Source organism: Bubalus kerabau, chromosome 1, assembly GCF_029407905.1.
Source record: "Bubalus kerabau isolate K-KA32 ecotype Philippines breed swamp buffalo chromosome 1, PCC_UOA_SB_1v2, whole genome shotgun sequence".
Lineage (NCBI taxonomy): Eukaryota > Metazoa > Chordata > Mammalia > Artiodactyla > Bovidae > Bubalus > Bubalus kerabau.
The window spans coordinates 23,248,421-23,270,805 of NC_073624.1; the positions used below are offsets into that span (position 1 = coordinate 23,248,421).

The 22,385-nt window shown below is 38.5% G+C and overlaps 2 protein-coding genes and 1 pseudogene across 2 annotated transcripts; 1 reads left to right on the forward strand and 2 right to left on the reverse strand.

Annotated features, from left to right (window-relative positions):
• Positions 1 to 1,184: 1,184 nt before the first annotated feature.
• LOC129641408 (taste receptor type 2 member 31-like) lies at positions 1,185 to 2,102 on the reverse strand. Its single transcript, XM_055566139.1, has one exon. It carries the CDS (start codon positions 2,100 to 2,102, stop codon positions 1,185 to 1,187), a length of 918 nt encoding a protein of 305 aa, XP_055422114.1.
• A 7,109-nt stretch (positions 2,103 to 9,211) lies between these two features.
• On the reverse strand, positions 9,212 to 10,126 carry LOC129636379 (taste receptor type 2 member 66-like; annotated as a pseudogene).
• Positions 10,127 to 19,062: 8,936 nt separating this feature from the next.
• On the forward strand, positions 19,063 to 21,515 carry SMIM10L1 (small integral membrane protein 10 like 1). The gene has a single exon (XM_055570317.1). The coding sequence runs from the start codon at positions 19,267 to 19,269 to the stop codon at positions 19,471 to 19,473; it is 207 nt and encodes a 68-aa protein (XP_055426292.1). The 5' UTR covers positions 19,063 to 19,266; the 3' UTR covers positions 19,474 to 21,515.
• Positions 21,516 to 22,385: the final 870 nt, after the last annotated feature.

Below are 22,385 nucleotides of genomic sequence, written 5' to 3' on the forward strand. Positions count from 1 at the left end.
TTCTTCTTCACCCCTATCATGGAAGTGTTAGTCAGTCAGTCGTGTCTGACTCTGTGACCCCATGGACTGAGACCCACCAGGCTCCTCTGTCCATGGAATTCTGCAGCCGAGAATACTGGAGTGGGTTGCCGCTTCCTTCTCCAGGTGATTTTCTGGACCCAAGGATCAAACGTGGGTCTCTCTGCATTGCAGAGAGATTCTTTACTGTCCGACCTACCTTCATTTTTTTCTAAGGTTTTAGCCTACTTATAAAAATCTAATATTCTTCAGTGAAAGTGCCATTGCCTTTTCCGTATATAATATACACAAAATATTTACTGCTTTTGAATTTAAGGTGATTCTCCTTTCCTAACAACACTTCTAATTACTCTCTATTGACTATGAAGTAAGAATGAATGATGAAATATTATCTATCCCAAACATACATCAGTTCAGTTCACTTCAGTCGCTCAGTCGTGTCCAACTCTTTGCGACCCCAAGGACCGCAGCACGCCAGGTTTCCCTGTCCATCATCAACTCCCAGAGCTTACTCAAACTCATGTCCATCGAGTTGGTGATGCCATCCAACCATCTCATCTTCTGTTATCCCCTTCTCCTTCTGCCTTCGATATTTCCTGGCATCGGGGTCTTTTCAAATGAGTCAGCTCTTCCCATCAGGTGGCCAAAGTATTAGAGTTTCAGTTTCAGCATCAGTCCTTCCAATGAATATTCAGGACTGATTTTCTTTAGGATGGACTGGTTGGATATCCTTGAAGTCCAAGGGAATCTCAGGAGTCTTCTCCAACACCCCAGTTCAGAAGTATCAATTCTTCAGTGCTCAGCTTTCTTTATAGTCCAAATCTGACATCCATACATCCTCAGTGTGTAATTTAAAATTCAGAGTCATTACCATCCAAACAATGGATGTATGTGAAAAACACAATGCTTCATCATCCTGATCAATTGCACAATATTTTGTAAAATTATATTGCTTACCTGAAAAATCTTAGTTAATGGTAAAGTAAACACCATTTTCTTAAACACACACACAAATACACTTTTTGTGATAAGCTTTGGTGAAAAACTTTTCTAAGTAAACCTGTGGGTATTACTCAATGACGTACAGAATTAAGAAAGGAGTAGAAAGTATAAAATGTCACAGACTCCATCCACTCATTTTTTGCTAGAAGACACATGATGCCCATCTATTTCCTATCTTTCAGCCAGCACCCCAGCTGCCACAGAAACAACAGAAAGGCCTGTGTTAACTTTCTGTTTCCCCAAATCAGGATAAATGAGTGGACTGAAGGATAGATGACTTCAACTGTTGGGAAAAGCAAAAGAAATGGTTCCTCATGCAGTTTTTTAGGCCTCCAGATTGATATGATTAGAACCAGAAAGTAAAAGGCAAATAGCAAGAGAAAGGAGATGACAGTTTGCATGGCTTTTATATGGACCTTCGTACAGGGATCTTGGAATCCTTTGCCATTGAGCTGCATCTTCATGAGATGTTTCCACAGGGAAAAGATTGGTAGCAGAAAAGATATTAAGGACATAGTAAAGGGTGTGAGGTTTCCTAGAATGAGCAGGGTCACATGTGAAAGCCATAAAATATCCCTCAGTTTGGTCTTCCGTGTGAAGTTTCCTTCAAATTCACTTCTCTGCATAGTCCCACTTACACTTATAACTACAACTTGTAAAACCAAAATGAATGAAGTTCCCAGAAGCATCATGAGAACTACACTTTTAACTCTCCACTTCAGGTGAAGAAAAGTTAGGCTGGAGAAATTGGCTATCTTCAACAAATAAAATATACTGAGGCTAGTAGCAAGCCAGGTGCTATAATGATTGCTTATTGTCCAGGCAACATGAACAATAGTTCTTACTTTTAAACTATATAAAGCTGGATGAAGCAAAATATAATACCAATGTATTAACATTACACAGAGCAAAACAATTCTGGAGACTGCCATAGCAGTGACAATCGCATCAGTTGAGGAGATCTTTTGTCTCTTGACCCAAGCAATGCAGTTCACCAGGGCTATGAAGCCACTGGCAAAATTTCCCAGAACAAATTGTATTATTACTAGGATGGAAAAAACGGTTGATAGTAGAGTTATCATGTCTAGAAAAAAAAAGCCAAGTCTAATATCACTGTAGTGATTCCTTCAATATTCTGACCTTAAATTCTTTGGGCAGTTGATTTGGGGATGTGCAGTGAAGTTCTTGCTTCTTTTAACTTCTGTGACCAATGTCAAGCAGGAAAGTACCAGCATATGTAAATGAAAGAGCTCAGTCCTGTCTTGATGTAATAATTGCTATTACCTAACAGCTCATATTGACTTCTCTTCATGCACTCTGTGTCCTTGCACTCACATTTGTGGGATGGGTTATCTCTCACCTGATGTTGAAACAAAATAAGAATTCTCATTTGCCAGCATGCAAATAAAAACATATTGTGTTGCAACTTTTCCCTATTTAACCTCCCCATAATTTGTGTTCAACAAATTTAGTTGCTGGTGAGTAAAATTTTTAAACCCAATCACATGCCAAATTTACAAAGAAAGAATTCATGATTTTCTTATCAAAAACATTTCCTTGGGGACCCCAGGAAAACCAACACACAATAAAAATTGGTTGCTGATAACCAATACAAAAATAAGACCGGGAGCTGACTGTGACTCAGATAATGAATTCCTTATTGCCGAATTCAGACTTAATTTGAAGAAAGTAAGGAAAACCACTAGACCATTCAGGTATGATCTAAATCAAATCCCTTACAATTATACAGTGGAAGTGAGAATAGATTCAAGGGATTAGATCAGATGACAGAGTGCCTGAAGAACTATGGACGGAGGTTCATGCCATTGTACAGGAGGTAGTGATCAAGAAAAGAAATGCAAAAGAAAAGAAAAGAAATGCAAAAAGGCAAAATGGTTGTCTGAGGAGGCCTTAAAAATAACTGAGAAAAGAAAGGATGCAAAGAGAAAAATAGAAAAGGAAAAATATACCCATTTGAATGCAGAGTTCCGAAGAAAAGCAGGAGAGATAAGAAAGCTTTCCTCAGTGATCAATGCAAAGAAATAGAGGAAGACAATGGAATGGGAAAGACTAAAGATCACTTCAAGAGAACTAGAGATACCAAGAGAACATTTCATGCAAAGATGGGCACAATAAAGGATAGAAATGGTATGGACCTAACAGAAGCAGAAGATATTAAAAAGAGGTGGCAACAATACATAGAAGAACTATACAAAAAAAGATCTTCATGACCCAGATAACCATGATGGTGTGACCTGGAGCCAGACATCCTGGAATGTGAAGTCAAGGGGGTCTTAGGAAGCATCACTATGAACAAAACTAGTGGACGTGATGGAATTCCAGTGCAGCTATTTAAAATTCTAAAAGATGATGCTGTGAAAGTGCTGCAATCAATATGCCAGCAAATTTGGAAAACTCAGCAGTGGCCACAGGACCGGTAAAGGTCGGTTTTCATTTTGTTCCCAAAGAAAGGCAATGCCAAAGAATGCTCAAACTACTATAACTGCACTCATCTCACACGCTAGTAAAGTAATGCTCAAGATTCCCCAAGCCAGGCTTCAACAGTACGTGAACTGTGAACTTCCAGATGTTCAAGCTGGATTTAGAAAAGGCAGAGGAAACAGAGATCAAATTGTCAACATCCACTGGATCATCAAAAAAGCAGGAGAGTTCCAGAAAAACATCTACTTCTGCTTTATTGACTATGCCAAAGCCTTTGACTGTGTGGATCAAAATAAACTGTGGGAAATTCTTCAAGAGATGGCAATACCAGACCATCTGACCTGCCTCTTGAGAAATTTGTATACAGGTCAAGAAGCAACAGTTAGAACTGGACATGGAACAACAGACTGGTTCCAAATAGGTAAAGGAGTACGTCAAGGCTGTATCTGGTCACCCTGCTTATTTAACTTATATGCAGAGTACATCATGAGAAATTCTGGGCTGGATGAAGCACAAGCTGGAATCAAGATTGCCAAGAGAAATATCAGTAACCTCAGATATGCAGATGACACCACCCTTACAGCAGAAAGCAAAGAAGAATTAAGAACCTCTTGATGAAAGTGAAAGAGGAGAGTGAAAAAGTTGGCTTAAAGCTCAACATTAAGAAAACTAAGATCATGGCATCTGGCCCCATCAGTTCATCTCTAATAGACGGGGAAACAATGGAAACAGTGACAGACTTTATTTTGGGGTGCTCCAAAATCACTGCAGATGGTGACTGCAGCCATGAAATTAACAGACACTTGCTCCTTGAAAGAAAAGTTATGACCAACCTATTAAAAAACAGAGACATTACTTTGCTGACAAAGGCCCATCTAGTTAAAGCTATGGTTTTTCCAGTAATCATATATGGATGTGAGAGTTGGACTATAAAGAATGCTTTGAGCAAGCTCTGGAGTTTGGTTATGGACAGGGAAGCCTGGCATGCTGTAGTCCATGGGTTTGCAAAGAGTCGGACTTGACTGAGGGACTAAATGAACTGAGCTGCACTCCTGTACAATGTTATGAACCTCTGTTCATAGTTCTTCAGGCACTCTATCAGATCTAATCCCTTGAATCTATTTGTCACTTCACCTTTATAATCATAAGGGATATGATTTAGGTCATACTTGAATGGTCTAGTGGTTTTCCCTACTTTCTTCAATTTAAGTCTGAATTTGGCAATAAGGAGTTCATGATCTGAGCCACAGTCAGCTCCCAGTCTTGTTTTTGCTGACCATATAGAGCTTCTCCATCTTTGGCTGCAAAGAATATAATCAATATGATTTTGGTATTGATCATCTGGTGATGTCCATGTGTAGAGTTGTCTCTTGTGTTGTTGGAAGAGGGTGTTTGCTATGACCAATGGGTTCTCTTTGTAAAACTCTGTTAGCCTTTGCCCTGCTTCATTTTGTACTCCAAGTTCAAACTTGCCCATTACTCCAGGTATCTTTTGACTTCCTACTTTTGCATTCTAATCCCCTATGATGAAAAGAATATCTTTTTGGCATGTTAGTTCTAGAAGGTCTTGTAAGTCTTCATAGAACCATTCAACTTCAGCTTCTTCAGCATTAATGGTTGGGGCATAGACTTGGATTGCTCAGCTATTGAATGGTTTGCCTTGGAAACAAAGAGATCATTTTGTTGCTTTTGAGATTGCAGCCAAGTATGGCATTTCAGACTCTTCTGTTGACTATGAAGGGTACTTCATTTTTCCTAAGGAATTCTTACCCACATTAATAGATATAATGGTCATCTACATTAAATTCGCCCATTCTGGTCCATTTTCGTTCACTGATTTCTAAAATGTCGATGTTCACTCTTTCCATCTCCTGTTTGACCATTTGCAATTTACCTTGATTCATGGACCTAACATTCCAGGTTCCTATATAATCTTGTTCTTTACAGCAATGGACTTGAGTTTCATCACCAGACACATCCACAACTGGGCATTGTTTTCACTTTGGCTCATCCTCTTCATTCTTTCTGGAGCTATTTCTCCACTCTGGTAGCATACAGATGTGGAAAAAGCCCCACTGTAAATTACCCACAGTTGAATGAATTTGGCCACAGCCAAGCAAAAAAGGATGAAATCTGCTGATGAGATGTTCCCATTCTTGATCCACTTGCAGTTTACAGTTTAATGGTCCAGTGAGACCATTTCTCAGCACTCCTAACCCAAGTTGCCACTGCCAGAAAGAGACCTTAATTCCAATTGACATTTTGATGAAATTGTGATATTGTGCTTCACTGAAAACTTTATGATCAAACAGCTGCAGACTGAAATCCATTTATGATGCCTTCTTTAAAGTGTTCATCATAATTCCAGAAAGTACAGCCAAAATTCTGCTTTGATATAGTTTCAGATCTTCACTAAAAGAGTAGCTTATTCTACTTATATTGAAATTTCAGTGTTAAACCAAATAATTCTGTAACAGATACAAAGCTTCATGAATATCTTTCTTATGACTTACACTCAGTTACAATATAATTTCTACAGTAAACATTAATAACGTCCACTTATCCTTGACACCAGTGCAGTTTCCCATTTCTGAAAATGACTAAAACGGTGAAGTCAGTGTGTAAACACGCAAAAATGAGACAAACTGGTTTCCACTAATTTGTACTTTCGTCTCCTCTGAGCCACATGTGCTGAGTGCATGCTAAGTCACTTCAGTCATGTCCAACTCTTTGCAAACTAATGGACTGTAGCCCACCAAGTTCCTCTGTAAGTGGAATTCTCCAGGCAAGAATACTGGAGTAGGATGCCATGCTCTCTTCCAGGGGATCTTCCTGACCCAGAGACTGAATCCACGTCTTTATGTCTCCTCCATTGGCAGACGGGTTCTTTACCACTAGCACCACCTGGGAAGCCCTGTGAGCCACATATTTGAATGCAAATATTTTAGATTTTGAATAGGAATTGCTAGAAAAAATTATATGACTCAGCCTTTATTTGTCACTCATCAATAAGATCCTTCTACCTAAAAAAGTATTTTGTTGATTTAATTTCATTTATAGAAATAATGTGGTGGTTCAAACAGTAAAGAATCTACCTGCAATGCAGGAGACTTGGATTCAATTCCTGGGTTGGGAAGATCCCCTAGAGAAGGAAATGGCAACCCACTCCAATATTCTTGCTGGGAAGTCCCACTGACAGAGGAGGCTGGTGGGTTACAGTCCATGGGGTCACAAAGAGTCATACACAACTGAGTGACTAACACACACACACATAGAAATAATGTAAGGAAGTTATTTACAGTTCAAATTGCACACCCAAGTGCCAGGAAATATAGCTAGAAATATTAGTACAGAATATCATAGTAGTATCAAGTCAAAAACTGTAAGCAAGTTAGGCTGGAAATATACATTAGGAGGCTACAAGTACTATAGTACAGAGTCAGTTATGACTTTATGAAGATATGAAGCGTGAACTTGAATTCTTTGGAATTTGTGAAGAAATAGAAAAAAACTCAAGACTGATGTAAGTGTGTGTGCATATTATCAAAATGACATGAAGAAGATACATCATGCTTCTAAAGGGAGGAACTTCTTTCCTTTTACAGTAACTTGTTGCTATTTCAAGTGAAATGTGACTAAAGGCTCTCCCATTTCCATGTCCTCAATTCCATGTTCTTCTCTTATTTCTGGGCTAGAGAGTGAGCACATTTCCCAGCCTCCCTTACCTTTGGTTGTGGCAAGGTGATCAAAACCTGAACAATGTTATTTAAGTGAACATGTGCAGTATTTTAGGCCCTTCCCCAATACTCTCCTCAGGGACTGTCCTCCCTATGTTTTTTTCTCCCAGCTTTCTTGAATGGAGAAAACTCCACCCAATCGTCCAGATCCACATGTTAAATATGACCAACTTCTGATCAGCCTGATTCCTTGGATAACTACCTAGAGAAGTGTGCTCAGACATATAAGTACCCTTAAAGAACAATATTAAATGTACACTGAATTGGAGTCACTTTATGCTTTGGAACCTATTTGTCTACTCTAATGCAGAAACTGGAATTGAGATTGTGTAGATTTGTGTAGAAGCAATTAAATGTTGAGGAAACAAAACTAGAAAATCCATGTGACCTGCAGATTTTGTGAAGAGTTTCATTTTCATTGGTTTCCAGCTTTCATGTAGTTGTTTTTTATCCAAATAATCATTAGAATATCTTTCATATAAACTCTCCTGTAGACTGATTTTAAGTCCTGGAAAGTTAGCATAAAATAGGATAAGCATGATCCTCACATGATAAGGCTTATATTCCACTAAGCAGACAGATGATCAAAAATAGTAATTCAGATGTGGAAATGATTTACCTTAACATTTAGATCATGTTGTTACACTATCATAATACCAAGAATTAATAGAGTCATAGAAATTCAGTTGTTGAACAAGGTTATAAATTTATTTCCTATAGTGAAACTTGCTATCAATCCTGCTATATGTCAACACACTTTCTATTTCATCATTTTCCACAAGATTGTAATAAAACAGATCTTCAAGACATTTCCTATAATTATGACATAGACATCATAGACACCATTCTAATACATGCAGAAAGATCACTGAATTAAGCATCATAAATTTTTTTACTATTCTTACACTGAATGTATTTTTAAGATTGGGAAGACCTAAGTCTTTTGTCTGAAGTTTAAAATGAATTTTTAGGTAGCAAAATAGAGGAGAAGATTGACAATTCAGAGGCCCAATTTTGGTTTAGGGGAAAACTGAGCAATTAAAAAAAGATATTTATTTGGCTGCACTGGGTGTTAGTTGCAGCATGCGGGATCTTCAGATCTTCCTTGATCATGTGAAACCTTTAGTTGTGGTTTGAGTGCTCTTAGTTGTGGCAGGCTAGATGTAGTTCATTGACCAGAAATGGAACCCAGGCCCTCTGTTTTGGGATCACAGAGTCCTAGTCACTGGACCACTAGGGAAGTCCTGAAAACTGAACTTGAATTTGACACCAGATCTCAACTTGAAAAGAGGTCTTCTTAATTTGAAACTTCTAAGAAATAATTTTCCTAACTGCATGTGAAATATAGCAGCTATGAAGACATCATGATTATTTTTTCTTCTTCATCCTGACTGTAGTATTTGATTTTTTCTAAGTTTTTTTTTTTTAAGTTTACATAATTGTATTAGTTTTGCCAAATATCAAAATGAATCCGCCACAGGTATACATGTGTTCCCCACTAGTAAAAATCACATATTCTTAATACAGTTAATTATACACATATATAAACTTTAATCTAAAAATATTTGTTACATTTGAATTTTATTGCGGGCGTCTTTGCTAAGCACATTGTGATACTAATTTCAATGGAAAATAGCAATAATGTCCTGAGATAAGCTCAATTCTTAAAAAGATATAAATACAGATTATAAATACTTCATTTGAAGATAATAGCATAGAATATACATGTGAAATACACATTGCTTCATAACCCTGAAATTATACATCATTTTGTAAAATTAGATTGCTTATCTGAAAAATATTGGTTAGTGGTATCATAATCTTATCATCAGTTTTATAGCATTCATAAACACTCACATATATACTTTTCATCATAAGCTTGAGTAAAAGACTTTGCATGTTAACCTTTGGAAATTACTCAGTTATATTCACATTAGAAAAAGCAGCAGAAAGTATAAAATTTTACAAACACCATCAGCTTATTTTTTTGCTGGAAGACACATGATGTCCACCTATTTCTTTTCTCTCAGTCAGCACCTTAGCTGCCACAGAAATGACAGAAATGCCTTTGTTAACTTCCTGTTTCCCCAAATCAGGATACATGAGTGGTTTGAAGGACAGAGGAATCCAAGAGCCTCAAAGAACAAAAAGACAGTTTCCTTCTGCTGCCTTTTAAAACTCCAAATGGATCCCATTAGAGCCAGGAAATGAATGGCAAACAGCAAAAGAAAGGATATCAGAGTTTACATGGCTTTTATATGGACTTTGGTGCTAGAATCTGGAGATCCTTTACCACTGAGCTGCATCTTCTTGAGATGTTTCCACAGGGAAACAGTTAATAGCAGAAAACATGTCAGGGACATAGTAAAGCATATGAGATTTCCTAGCATAAGCAGAGTCACATGTGGAAGCCATAAACTGCCCCTCAATATGGTCTTCTGAGGAATGTTTCCTTTGTATTCATTTGTCTGGATAGCCTCATCATTGTATATCACTGCAACATGAAAAACCAAGGAGAATGAAGTTCCCAGAAGTATTATGTGCATGACACTTTTAACTCCACTTCAGGTGAATAAAAATTAGGCTGGAGAAATGGCTATCTTCAACAAGTAAAATATGCTGAGACTAGTAGCAAGCCAGGTGCTATAATGGCTGCTTACTATCCAGGCAATATGAACAATAATTCTTACTTTTAAACTATATAGAACTGGATTCAACACAACTAAGTACCAATTCATTAACATTACCCAGAGCAAAACAATTCTGCAGACTGCCAGAGCAGTGAGAATCCCATCAGCTGAGGAGATCTTTTGTCTCTTGACCCAATCAATGCAGTTCACCAGTGCTGTGAGGCCATGGGCAAAATTTCCTAGAACAAATTCTGTTAATACTAGGATGGAAAAAATGGTCCATAATAAAGTTATCATGTCTAGAAAAAAAGCCTATTCTAATATCACGGTTGTGATTCCTTCAAGTCTGACCTTAAATTCTTTGTGCAGCTGATTTCTGAATGCGCAGTGAAGTTCTCCTTTCTTTTAACTTCTGTGACCAATGTCAAGCAGGAAAATACTAGCATATGCTAATAGAAGAGCTCACCGCTATCTTGATGAAATAACTGCTATTCCCTAACAACTCAAATTGACTCCTCTTTATGCACTCTGTGTCCTTGCCATGGGATGGATTACTTCATAATTTTAATGGAGAAATTAAATGTCATTTGCCAGCATGGAAATAAGGACATATTGTGTTGCAACTTTTCCCTTTTTAACCTCTCCATAATTTGTACTTAACAAATTTAGTTGTTAGTGAGCAAAATTTTAAAAATCAACACATAGAATGTACAGAGAAAGCCTAAACTATTAGATGGAGCTCGATCATAACCTGGATCATCATTCCAATGGATTTTTTTTCTAATACTGGATTTATGTAGAAATAATTCAAGCTTTTCTTATCAAAACTATCAAAGATTTTCTTGGGGACCCCAAGAAGACCAAAACACCCTATAAGCTGGTTATATATAACTTTATTGCTTATAAGCCTATGAACACATTAACTCAACCAAATGCACATTCATCTCACTGATGAAATTATTTTCCTATAATTTCCAAAACTGAAGTGAGTCTTGGGGAGGTCACCTGGTTGTAATCTCTTTTCCAGTAGGCTTTTCCTTCCACCATTTAAAGCTGTCAAAAATAACTCTCATGCTTAGGTCTTTAATAAAGTTAACTATTTAATTTAGTTAATATTTAAATATTAATTTTTAAATAAAGTATTAATTTTGTCAATATTTCTTGGGCACTTCAAAAGAATATGTGTTTTCCATTGCACATTCAAAACTTTTCCATATATGAATATTCAGTCTTATTTTTCTCATTTAATTCATTTTTGACTGTTGAAATTTTTTTTTAAGAAGAACAGATGTTGAAATCAGGTATACTTTTGGATTCTCTTGTTTCATTTTTTATAGTAGAAGTTTTTAAGGAGAGGATCTTGGAACCAGACTGACAGGATGGAAAATCCAGATTTCCTGCTACCAATCTCTGATCTTTTACTCTGTTTTAAAACTACTGTCTGCTTCAGTATACTCCTCAGCAAAATGCAGATAATAATGATATCCTCTTCCAAAGATTGTTACTTATTCAGTTGATCCTGTGTCATTTGATACTTCACAGTTAACCTGTTAGAACTTCCACTTATGAGTTGAAGATAGCAAGTGCAAAAAGGCAAGATTTTCTCCTACAATGACCAGGATAAGGGGAATAAATTTCCAAATTACATTTTAAATTGATAAGAGAGCTGTTCAAGGAAAGAGGACAACTGAACTAAAATCTGGAGTGAGGAGACTCTTTCCAGGTCAAGAGATTATCTATATATTCAGGACAATCTCTATCAAATCCCACAAATCCTTGCAGAAAGCTGAAAAACTATTCTTAAAATGTATATGGAAATACAAAGCTCCCAGAAGAGACAAGGAAGTTTTTTTTTAAAAGGAACATAATTAGACGATTGCAGTTCCTGATATCAAAGCTAACCATTGCTGCTGCTAAGTTGCTTCAGTCGTGTCCGACTCTGTGCGACCCCATAGACGGCAGCCCATCAGGCTCCTCCGTCCCTGGGATTCTCCCCACTAAACGGCATCAATGAAAATAGAGTAGTACTTTCATGAAGACAGACATATATAATAGTTAAGCACAATTGAGAATCCATCTTAACATTTACATTCATGGGCAATTGATTTCAAAAAAGGTATCAAGGCAGTCAAGGGAGAAATAGCCTTTATTTTTCCAACAAATGAAGCTAGGACTTTATTAGATACCCACCTTCGTAAAGATGAATTTATACCATAATTTCTTACCACATAAAGATTAAGTCTAAATTGATCTTAGACCTAAGTACAAATGCTCAAACTACAAACTTTAACAAAAAAAAAAAAAAAAAAAAAAATGGCGGAGAACTTCTGCAAACTTGAGTTAGACCTTTTAGATATAACACCAAGAATATGACTCAGAAAATTCTAAACTAACCAATTAGAATGCACCAAAATTGAAAACACATTCCACATGATTACTGCTCCCTGATTGTCATACCCTATATAATTCCCTCCACCTCAGTGTGGTGGCTCAGATGGTAAAGAATCTCCCTGCAGTGTAGGAGACCCGGGTTCAATCCCTGGGTTGAGAGGATCCCTTGGAGAAGGAACTGGCAACTCATTCCAGTATTCTTGCCTGGAGAATCCCATGACAGAGGAGCCTGGTGGGATTGAGTTCATGGGATCACAAAAAGTGAGACTTAGTGACTAACATACACACACACACACAATGTGAAACAGACCTGCGACTTATAATTCTTGCCCCTTCAGTGTGACAAAGACCTTTTAAGCTGCAGTATTTGGCAAGAATGAAGGGATTTTTTCAGTTAAGTTCCATTCAGTCGCTCAGTCGTATCCGACTCTTTGCCACCCCATGTACTACAGCATGCCAGGCCTCCCTGTCCATCACCAACTCCCAGAGTTTACTCAAACTTATGTCCGTTGAGGTGGTGATGCCATCCAACCATCTCATCCTCTGTCGACCCCTTCTCCTCCTGCCTTCAATCTTTCCCAGCATCAGGGTCTTTTCCAATGAGTCAGATCTTCTCATCAGGTGGCCAACTACTGGAATTTCAGCGTCAACATCAGTCCTTCCAATGAATAATCAGGACTGATTTTCTTTAGGATGGACTGGTTGGTTCTCCTTGCAATCCAAGGGACTCTCAAGAATCTTCTCCAATACCACAGTTCAAAAGCATCAATTATTTGGTACTTAGTTTTCTTTATAGTCCAACTCTTACATCCATGGATGACTAGTGGAAAAACCATAGCCTTGACTAGACAGACCTTTGTTGGCAAAGTAATGTCTCTGCTTTTCAACATGCTTTTGAGGTTTGTCATAACTTTTCTTCCAAGGAGTAAGCGTCACCATCACTGCAGTCACCATCTGCAGTGATTTTGGAGCCCAGAAAAATAAAGTCTGACACTGTTTCCACTGTTTCTCTATTTGCCATGAAGTGATGGGAACAGATGCCATGATTTTAGTTTTCTGAGTGTTGAGCTTTAAGCCAACTTTTTCACTCTCCTCTTTCACTTTCATCAAGAGACTCTTTAGTTCTTCTTCACTTTCTGCCATAAGACTGGTGTCATCTGCATATCTGAGGTTATTGATATTTCTCCTGGCAATCTTGATTCCAGCTTGTGCTTCATCCAGGCCAGCATTTCTCATGATGTACTCTGCATATAAGTTAAATAAGCAGGGTGACAATATACAGCATTGACGTACTCCTTTTCCTATTTGGAACCAGTCTGTTGTTCCATGTCCAGTTCTAACTGTTGCTTCCTGACCTGCATACAGATTTCTCAAGAGGCAGGTCAGGTGGTCTGGTATTCCCATCTCTTGAAGAATTTTCCACAGTTTATTGTGATCCACACAGTCAAAGGCTTTGGCATAGTCAATAAAGCAGAAAAAGATGTTTTTCTGGAACTCTCTTGCTTTTCTGATAATCCAGTGGATGTTGGCAATTTGATCTCTGGTTCCTCTGCCTTTTCTAAAGCCAGCTTGAACATCTGAAAGTTCGCGGTTCACATATTGCTGAAGCCTGGCTTGGAGAGTTTTGAGCATTACTTTACTAGCATGTGAGATGAGTACAATTGTGTGGTAGTTTGAGCATTCTTTGGCATTGCCTTTTTGGGATTGAAATGAAAACTGACCTTTTCCAGTCCTTTGGCCACTGCTGAGTTTTCCAAATTTGCTGGCACATTATGTGCAGCACTTTCATAGCATCATCTTTCAGGATTTGAAATAGCTCAACTAGAATTTCATCACCTCCACTAGCTTTGTTCATAGTGATGCTTCCTAAGGACCCCTTGACTTCACATTCCAGGATGTCTGGCTGGAGGTCAGTGATCACACCATCGTGATTATCTGGGTCATAAAGATCTTTTTTGTACAGTTCTTCTGTGTATTCTTGCCAGCTCTTCTTAATATCATCTGCTTTTGTTAGGTCCATACCATTTCTATCCTTTATTGAGCCCATCTTTGCATGAAATATTCCCTTGGTATCTCTTTCTTGAAGAGATCTCTAGTCTTTCCCATTCTATTGTTTTCCTCTATTTCTTTGCATTGATCATTGAGGAAGGCTTTCTGATCTCTCCTTGCTATTCTTTGGAACTCTGCATCCAAACAGGAATATCTTTCCTTTTCTCCTTTGCTTTTCACTTCTCTTCTTTCCACAGCTATTTTTAAGGCCCCCTCAGACAGCCATTTTGCTTTTTTGTATTTCTTTTTCTTGGTGATGGTCTTGATTCTTGTTCCTGTACAGTGTCACAAACCTCCGTCCATAGTTCATCAGGCACTCTGTCTATCAGATCTAGTCCCTTATCTATAGCTCACTTCCACTGTATAATCATAAGGGATTTGATTTAGGTCATACCTGAATGGTCTAGTGATTTTCCCTACTTTCCTCAATTTAAGTCTGAATTTGGCAATAAGGAGTTCATGATCTGAGCCACAGTCAGTTCCTGGTTTTGTTTTGCTGACTGTATAGAGCTTCTCCATCTTTGGCTGCAAAAAATATAAGCAATCTGATTTCGGTGTTGGCCATCTGATGATGTCCATGTGTAAAGTCTTCTCTTGTGTTGTTGGAAGAGGGTATTTGTGCTGACCAGTGAGTTCTGGTCAACTGCTTGAACAGTTGGCAAAACTCTGTTAGCCTTTGCCCTGCCTCATTCTGTACTCCAAGACAAATTTTGCCTGTTACTCCAGGTGTTTCTTGACTTCCTACTTTTGCATTCCAGTCTCCTATAATGAGAAGGACATCTTTTTTGGGTGTTAGTTCTAAAAGGTCTTGTAGGTCTTCATAGAACCATTCAACTTCAGCTTTTTCAGTGTTACTCATCAGGGCATAGACTTGGATTACCGTGATATTGAATGGTTTGCCTTGGAAATGAACAGAGATCATTCTGTCATTTTTGAGATTGCATCCAAGTACTGCATTGCAGACTCTTTTGTTGACTACAATGGCTATTCCATCTCTCCTAAGGGATTCCTTCCCACAGTAGTAGATATAATGGTCATCTGAGTTAAATTCACCCATTCCAGTCCATTTTAGTTCGCTGATTCCTAGAATGTCAATGTTGACCCTTGCCATCTCCTGTTTGACCACTTCTAATTTGCCTTGATTCATGGACCTAACATTCCAGGTTCCTATGCAGTATTGCTCTTTACAGCATCGGACCTTGCTTCTATCACCAGTCCCATCCACAACTGGGTGTTGTTTTTGCTTTGGCTCCATCCCTTGATTCTTTCTGAAGTTATTTCTCCACTGATCTCCAGTAGCATATTGGGCACCTATTGACCTGAGGAGTTCATCTTTCAGTGTCCTATCTTTTTGCCTTTTCATACTGTTCATGGTTTACTCAACATAGTATAGAAAGTCCTAGCAATAGCAATTAGGCAAGATAAAAAATAAAAAGTGCCCATATTGAGAAGGAAGAAGCAAAACTGTCTTTATATGCAAATCACATGTTAAAAAAAAAAAAACCCTAAAAACTCCACACACGAAACAAAAACTGCTAGAACTAATAAATTCAGGAAACTTACAAGATATAAAATCAATATCCAAAATTCAGTTGCATTTCTATACATTAACAACGAAATATCAGAAAGACAGATTAGAAAAACAATCTCATTTATAACTGCATCAAAAGAATAAAACACCTCAGAATAAATTTAACTAATTAGGTGGAAGATCTGTGCACTGAAACCTGCAAGACATTCAAAGAAACTGAAAAAGGTGAAGAAAATAATAAGTAGAAAGCTATTCTATACTCATGGATTGGAAGAATTAATATTGTTAAAATATCAATACCACCCCGAGAGCTGTAGATTGAATGCAAGTTCCATAAAAATTATGAGTTTAATTAAAACATTAATTAAATTAATTTAGAAGTATTAAGTATTATAAATTTATAATTTAAAAATTATAATTTTATGTATTTTTCACATAAATAGAAAAACCTCAAAAGACCGTGGACAGCTAAAGTAATCTTGAGAAAGAACAAAGCTGGGAGCATCACACATTCTGGTTTCAAACTATAGTTCAAGCTTTAATAATCAGAACAGATGGTATTGGCATAAAAAACAGACACAGTTCAATGGAACAGAATAGAGAGCCCAGAAACAAACATAATTTGATGTTGCAGCTAATGATTTCCTTCTGTATGACATATATTTGATACTTGAATGTGCAGTCTTAATTCAGAAATTGCAGTTTTATTATGGGATCTAATCATTGGTATCAGTTATTACAATTTTTTTTCCTTTTAACGAGTTTACTACCTACATAACAGTAGTAACTAAACTTCAGTTCCTGATGTGACACCTGCAGAAAGACTAAACTCAATTTGTCAGCCTGCAAACGTGAGACTTTAATCGAGTTGTAATTTTTCTCTTGTGTTTAGGGTTGGATCATTTGATTCAATCCTTGCATTCTGAATGTATTTCTTACAAAATAGAACACTTACACTAGCAAATTCCTTAAAAAAAGGAGTTGAGAATTTGCCAATATGGTAATTTTCAGACCCATAATTACCAATTACCAATATGGTAAATTTGGTACCAATTGCCAATATGGTAAATTTCAGACCCAAAATTTACCAATATGGTAAATTTCAGACCCGTAATTACAGCTTACCTTTAAACTTTCAAGCTGCATTAAACTTAACAAGCCATTAAAAAGTACTAAACTTCCAGGCTTCCCTTATAGCTCAGTTGGTAAAGAATCTGCCTAAAATGCAGGAGACCCAGGTTTGATTCCTGGGTTGGGAAGATCCCCTGGAGAAGGAAATGGCAATCCACTCCAGCATTCTTGCCTGGAAAATCCCATGGACAGAGTAGCCTGGCAGGCTACAGTCCATGGGGTCGCAAGAGTCTGACAAGACTTGTCAACTGAACCACCACCAAATTGGCAATTTTAGGGTCAACAATAGGAATATAAGATTTAGAAAGGAAGGGCAAGTTAAAGGGTCAATGAAATATTGTCTTCAGAAATGGATTGATACATGTTGATAACTCACTTATATGTGCCTACTTGGCAACAAGTGTGGATCTGTCATTCAAGTCTAAGTATCAAGGGACAGAATAAAAACCACAGTCACGTAAAATATTGATCCTATCCCACTCTCCAGTCACTTTCACACGACAGAAATCTTTCAACAGCTCTACAGTATTAAGGATAGGAGTTGGCGCTTAGTAACTACTCTTTTTTTTGCCTGTGTGTGCTTAGTCACTCAGTCATGACTGCGACTCCATGGACTGTAGCCAGCCAGGCTCCTCTGTCCATGGGGATTCTCCAGGCAAGAATACTGGAGTGGATTGCCATGCCCTTCTCCAGGGGATCTTCCCAACCCAGGGATTGAAACCAGTTCTCCCACATGGCAGATTCTTTACCATCAGAGCCACCAGGGAATCCCTATTCCTTTCCAATTAGAACAGGAAATCTGTTACTTATGACAGCCATTGTAAGTAAACGGCTGCTATTTTCCTGGGGGTTTCCAATGGAAGACCTGGTTTTCATGGAATTAATCAAAGCTAGGGGTGAAGGGAGTGAAGAGCAGAATGGTAGAAGAGGATGAGTCCACATTGTTTTAGGTAGTTGGAAGAGGAAGATTCAGGGACTTAATGATTTGTGTGGCACTAATACCCACAAATTGTACTTCTATACCAAAAATTTACATCTTCTCTTGGTTCTGAATTGTCATTATCTTACACTTCTCTTCAGTCTCCAAATCAGTATTTCATAAATTGCTCTAAGTGAGCAGTAATCAGTTCCTTTAGGTGCTGTCTAGTTGATGGGTTGGTACTGGTCTAACAAAGCAGCAAAAGAAACTAGTTGGGGATACACAATTCAGCTTTACAAATTGCACAATGGCATGTTATTTGTACCAGTCTTATCATCAGTAGGCTGTACAAAAAAACAGAGGTCCTTCAGGATACATAAATTGTGCTTTGAACAGTTGCTACAATTATTCAGTGCAGGGTGAATCCTGAGATATTGAAAGAACGCTTTTCGGAACTAGACCATAATCTGAGTTATAATCAGTAACATGTCTGAATAAGTCACGAATGTAGAGGTTGTCTATGAGGAAAAATACAGTGCTTACTAGTTAAAATAGATCATAGAAGTTAATGAAATGGGCATCACTTAAACACCACAAGAATACGGACGATCCATTAAGATGTTACCTTACGGGTATTCGGGGCTTGGAAGTAATGTCAGTAACATTCTAAGCCTTCCCCGCCTAACCACATCAGGTGCCCATGAAGAAATGATAGAAGCCTTCATACCTAATCTGAACGTTTCATGGGTTTACATGAGGGAAAATTTGATATTTGCATGTAATATGTACCTCAAAAAATAATAATTAATCTGTGTTTGCTTTACATGTGTTAATTTCCGGCACTTGCAACTGAAATAGTCCTAATAGGAAATTCATTGCCTGAGATTGTGGCCCTTTAAGTTTTAATAGTATGTTGTGAATACAGAGACTCTGCCCTAACTGGCTTATTTAAAGAGATTAATGTTATGAAATCGAACGGGAACAGTCCAGAGCAGACTAACCCGAGTTTTAACGCGAGCGTTGGACGGGGCTCTAGGGCAAATTACAGAATTTTACTTAGTTTCCTTTCTTCATTTTAAAGTGAAACGAGTATCTGTAAGGCTGTTTGTAATTGCTATATAAAATAACTGTGTGGCATATATGTAAATAAGTAACCCGTTCCGGAACTACCAAGAGTTAAACTCTAAACGCTGAATGTCATTTTAAGCAGCAGACAGGAAGGGGAGGAGCGCCAGCCGCAGCCCCAGCCTCACCGCCGCTCGGAAAGAAGTGGCGTCTGCGTGAGGCGGGAGTGCTATCCCGGAGGCCGCTAAGCCCCCGGCCCCTCCAGGTCATCGCCATCAGTTGGGGGTCCGTGGGGTCTGCGGTCACCCTCGGTTCCAGGCACCGCACCGGGCTAGCGGCAACATCGCGTCCATGGCCACCACGGCAGCTCCGTCATCTTTGGCCCTCAGGGCCTCGAGCCCGGCCGCGACCCCCAGCTCGTACGGGGTCTTCTGCAAGGGGCTTTCCCGCACCCTGCTCGCCTTCTTCGAGCTGGCCTGGCAGCTGCGCATGAACTTCCCGTATTTCTACATCGCGGGCTCCGTAGTTCTCAACATCCGCTTACAGGTACATTTTTAGAGCCCTGGGGATGCCGCCGGCGTTCCGGGCCTGCATTATGGCCGACTCCCAGGAGGCGCCGCGGCACCGTGGAGCTTGGGGCGAGCAGTCCCGCTGTCTCGCGAGAGTGCTTGGTCTCCCTCCACCGCTGCGCTCTTTCCTCTCCGCCGTCTGCTCTCCTCCGATTCCCTGAACTGGCACCGAGACCTCCTGAGTGTCGGAAGAGGAAATACGCGATTCCGGGAACCGAGAACTTCGATTAAAACCCACTACAATATTTAAGAAGCTGTGCATCCTTAAAAACGGGACGAACAGGATGTATTATAACAAGGGAAGGCTGTCAGAACTTTCAGGACAGAAATGTACAAGCTCATGGCCCGTGTTCATAAATAGTAAATTTCGGGAAGATGAGACTGGATTATAAACAGGATAAGTCAGAAGCTGAAGATCTTAAGGATATGCAGTGGAAGGCAAACATCTCTTCATTCCACAAGAGAAAACTATGACGATCAGAAACTTTTAAGTGAAAAAAAAAAAAACAACGTTGTAAGAGGAACACATCTTTCAGATAACCAAACAGTGTAAAATACTGCAGGGTTTTGACCGAGGGTTGGAATGTAAGAAGGTGGACTCAATTTCAGTGTCTCTGTAAATTAGCATTGTGGTTCAGAATCTTGGAGCCAAAGAAAAGGAAATCCAATCATAGCACAAAGCTTGGTGGTTTATTGAATAACATTTAAATAATCATAATGTAAGTGCTGTTTATGGTTTTCATCTTTTTAAGAGAATGCTTAATTACGGTTACAGAGTTGAGTGTCAATATTATCAGCCTTGATGGCGTAAAAGTGCAGTTTACAAGGTAGGATGGCAGGGCGGGTGCCTGGAAAAGTAATGGTGTCTTTTAAAGTGGGAAGTTGACAGGTAGAGTCTGTTGTCGATGGGGAAAGAGGTCATTTTATTTTACTTAAAGAGTGATGATAAAGTTGCTAAAATATAACCATATAACAGAAGAAGGGAGAACAGCATGAGGTCAACAAGAAATGCCTAAAGATGATAGTTCAGGTGGAATGTCTTAGAAAGGAAAACGGATACATTGTCCTGTGTTTATAAATACAGGGTCAAGAGGTTTTTAGGTGTTAGAGAGTTTGGAGACGAATTAGAGGTCTGCATATTTTTTTTCTAATTAAGGAAGCAAAATTGAGGCAATTATGAGCCGCAGGAAAAATAAAAGTTTTCAGAAATTACACTGCATTAAGTCAACTGTGAATAATGTTAGTCATCATATAAAGTCAGTCATATTTATCTAAACACTGAATACAAATAATAACAAATTATTAGGTAAGCCTAGGATAATTGGAAAGGAGTATATATGTAATGGAGAATACATCAAGATCTGATACAGAAATGTCGGTTTAAAATAAAGCAGTATAACTTGTCACTTAGAAAGAAGTACAGTAACAAATAGCTGAAGAGTTAAAATTGGTAGTCTCTGGTGAAGGAAAATCAGGGATGGGCAGAGAAAAAGTGGAGAATTGCTGTTTTTTACTACTGGTCTAACAGTAACAGTGTTTTTTTCTTAGCCCTGTGTGTATATGTATATCAGACACACCTCTGTTAAAATACAAACTAATTTTGTGGTCCAGATGAGCCCAACAGTCTGCCTAAATCCCTGTTTTCTCAAACCTATTAAATGAGAATAAACATACCCAATGGATAGATCAGTCTGAGAGTTAAAAATAAGCCTGCCTTAGTGCTTGATATATACACAATAAAAGTGTTTGTTTTTATAGAATATCTCATTAACTTGTGAATAAACCTTAAAACTCTGGAGTGCTTGCTTTACCCGTGGAAGGTTTTAGTACTGAAAGATATTTGTAGATTACTGACAGTAAGGGTAGCGGGAAGCCCTTCCAGAAAGATACTGGTGAGACATTTGAGCAGAAAGGGACAGTCATTCGTCAAGGTAAAGATTGAAACTGTAATGTTCTGTATTCCACATTTCACTAATTGTGTCCAATAGGTGTACTCTAGAGTTGTAAAATAAGTGCCTCCTTCAGCAACATGTCTGGCTTTGAGTAATTGTTCTTCCTACCCTTCATTCCTTGTCTCCAGCTGAACTGGAGCACAACTTCCTCTCTCTTCTTACAGTTTCTTCTGCCTTCTGTACCTGTGGGGTTTTTGTTTGTTTGTTTGTTTGTTTTGTCTGTGGTTACTCTGTGTTTCAAGGCCAAACTTGGACATCACTTTTTCCACTAAGTTTTTCCCAAATGCTCCTAATCAGATTAGAGTTCATTTCTTTTAGTCCATCTAAAAGGCTGTGTTAGTATCAACCTATACCAGTATCATAGGCTTCTTTATTCATTCTTAATTGTGCATTAATTAGTGTATTTAGGTTTTTTTTTTTTAATATTCAAGAAGACAGACTTCCTATACTATAATCTCTTCCCTTGGTAATTATATGTTGCTATGAAAGTACAGGGACTAGAACATCCTAGTCTAAACTATGAGAAATGTAATTAGATCAATGAAATAATTCAGTAATGCCAATGAGCTGGCAAATGGTGGGCATCACTTTCATAGAGGCACTAATATCCCAGTTTGTAACACAAAAGAATGTGACTGCCATTAGCCCTGGGATGGTGACATACAGGAATACTCCACTTGGGTGGTTCATGAACATATGCTTTCCTCAGCCTTTTCTCTTCTGTTCGTCTTCTGCTACACTGAAGAAGGGCTTCCCAGGTGGTTCAGTGGTAAGGAATACGCCTGGCAATGGAGACACAGGTTCAATCCCTGGGACTGTCCCCTGAAAAAGGAAATGGCAACTCACTCCAGTATCCTTGCCTGGGAAATCCCATGGACAGAGGAGCCTGTCAGTAGCAAAAGTTGGACACAACTTAGTGACTAAACAACAACACTGAAGACAGTAAGGC

Bases quoted from the DNA above. Each gene is read 5' to 3' on its own strand.
- SMIM10L1 (XM_055570317.1), top strand. From the start codon at position 19,267: ATGGCCACCACGGCAGCTCCGTCATCTTTGGCCCTCAGGGCCTCGAGC.
- LOC129641408 (XM_055566139.1), bottom strand. From the start codon at position 2,102: ATGATAACTCTACTATCAACCGTTTTTTCCATCCTAGTAATAATACAA.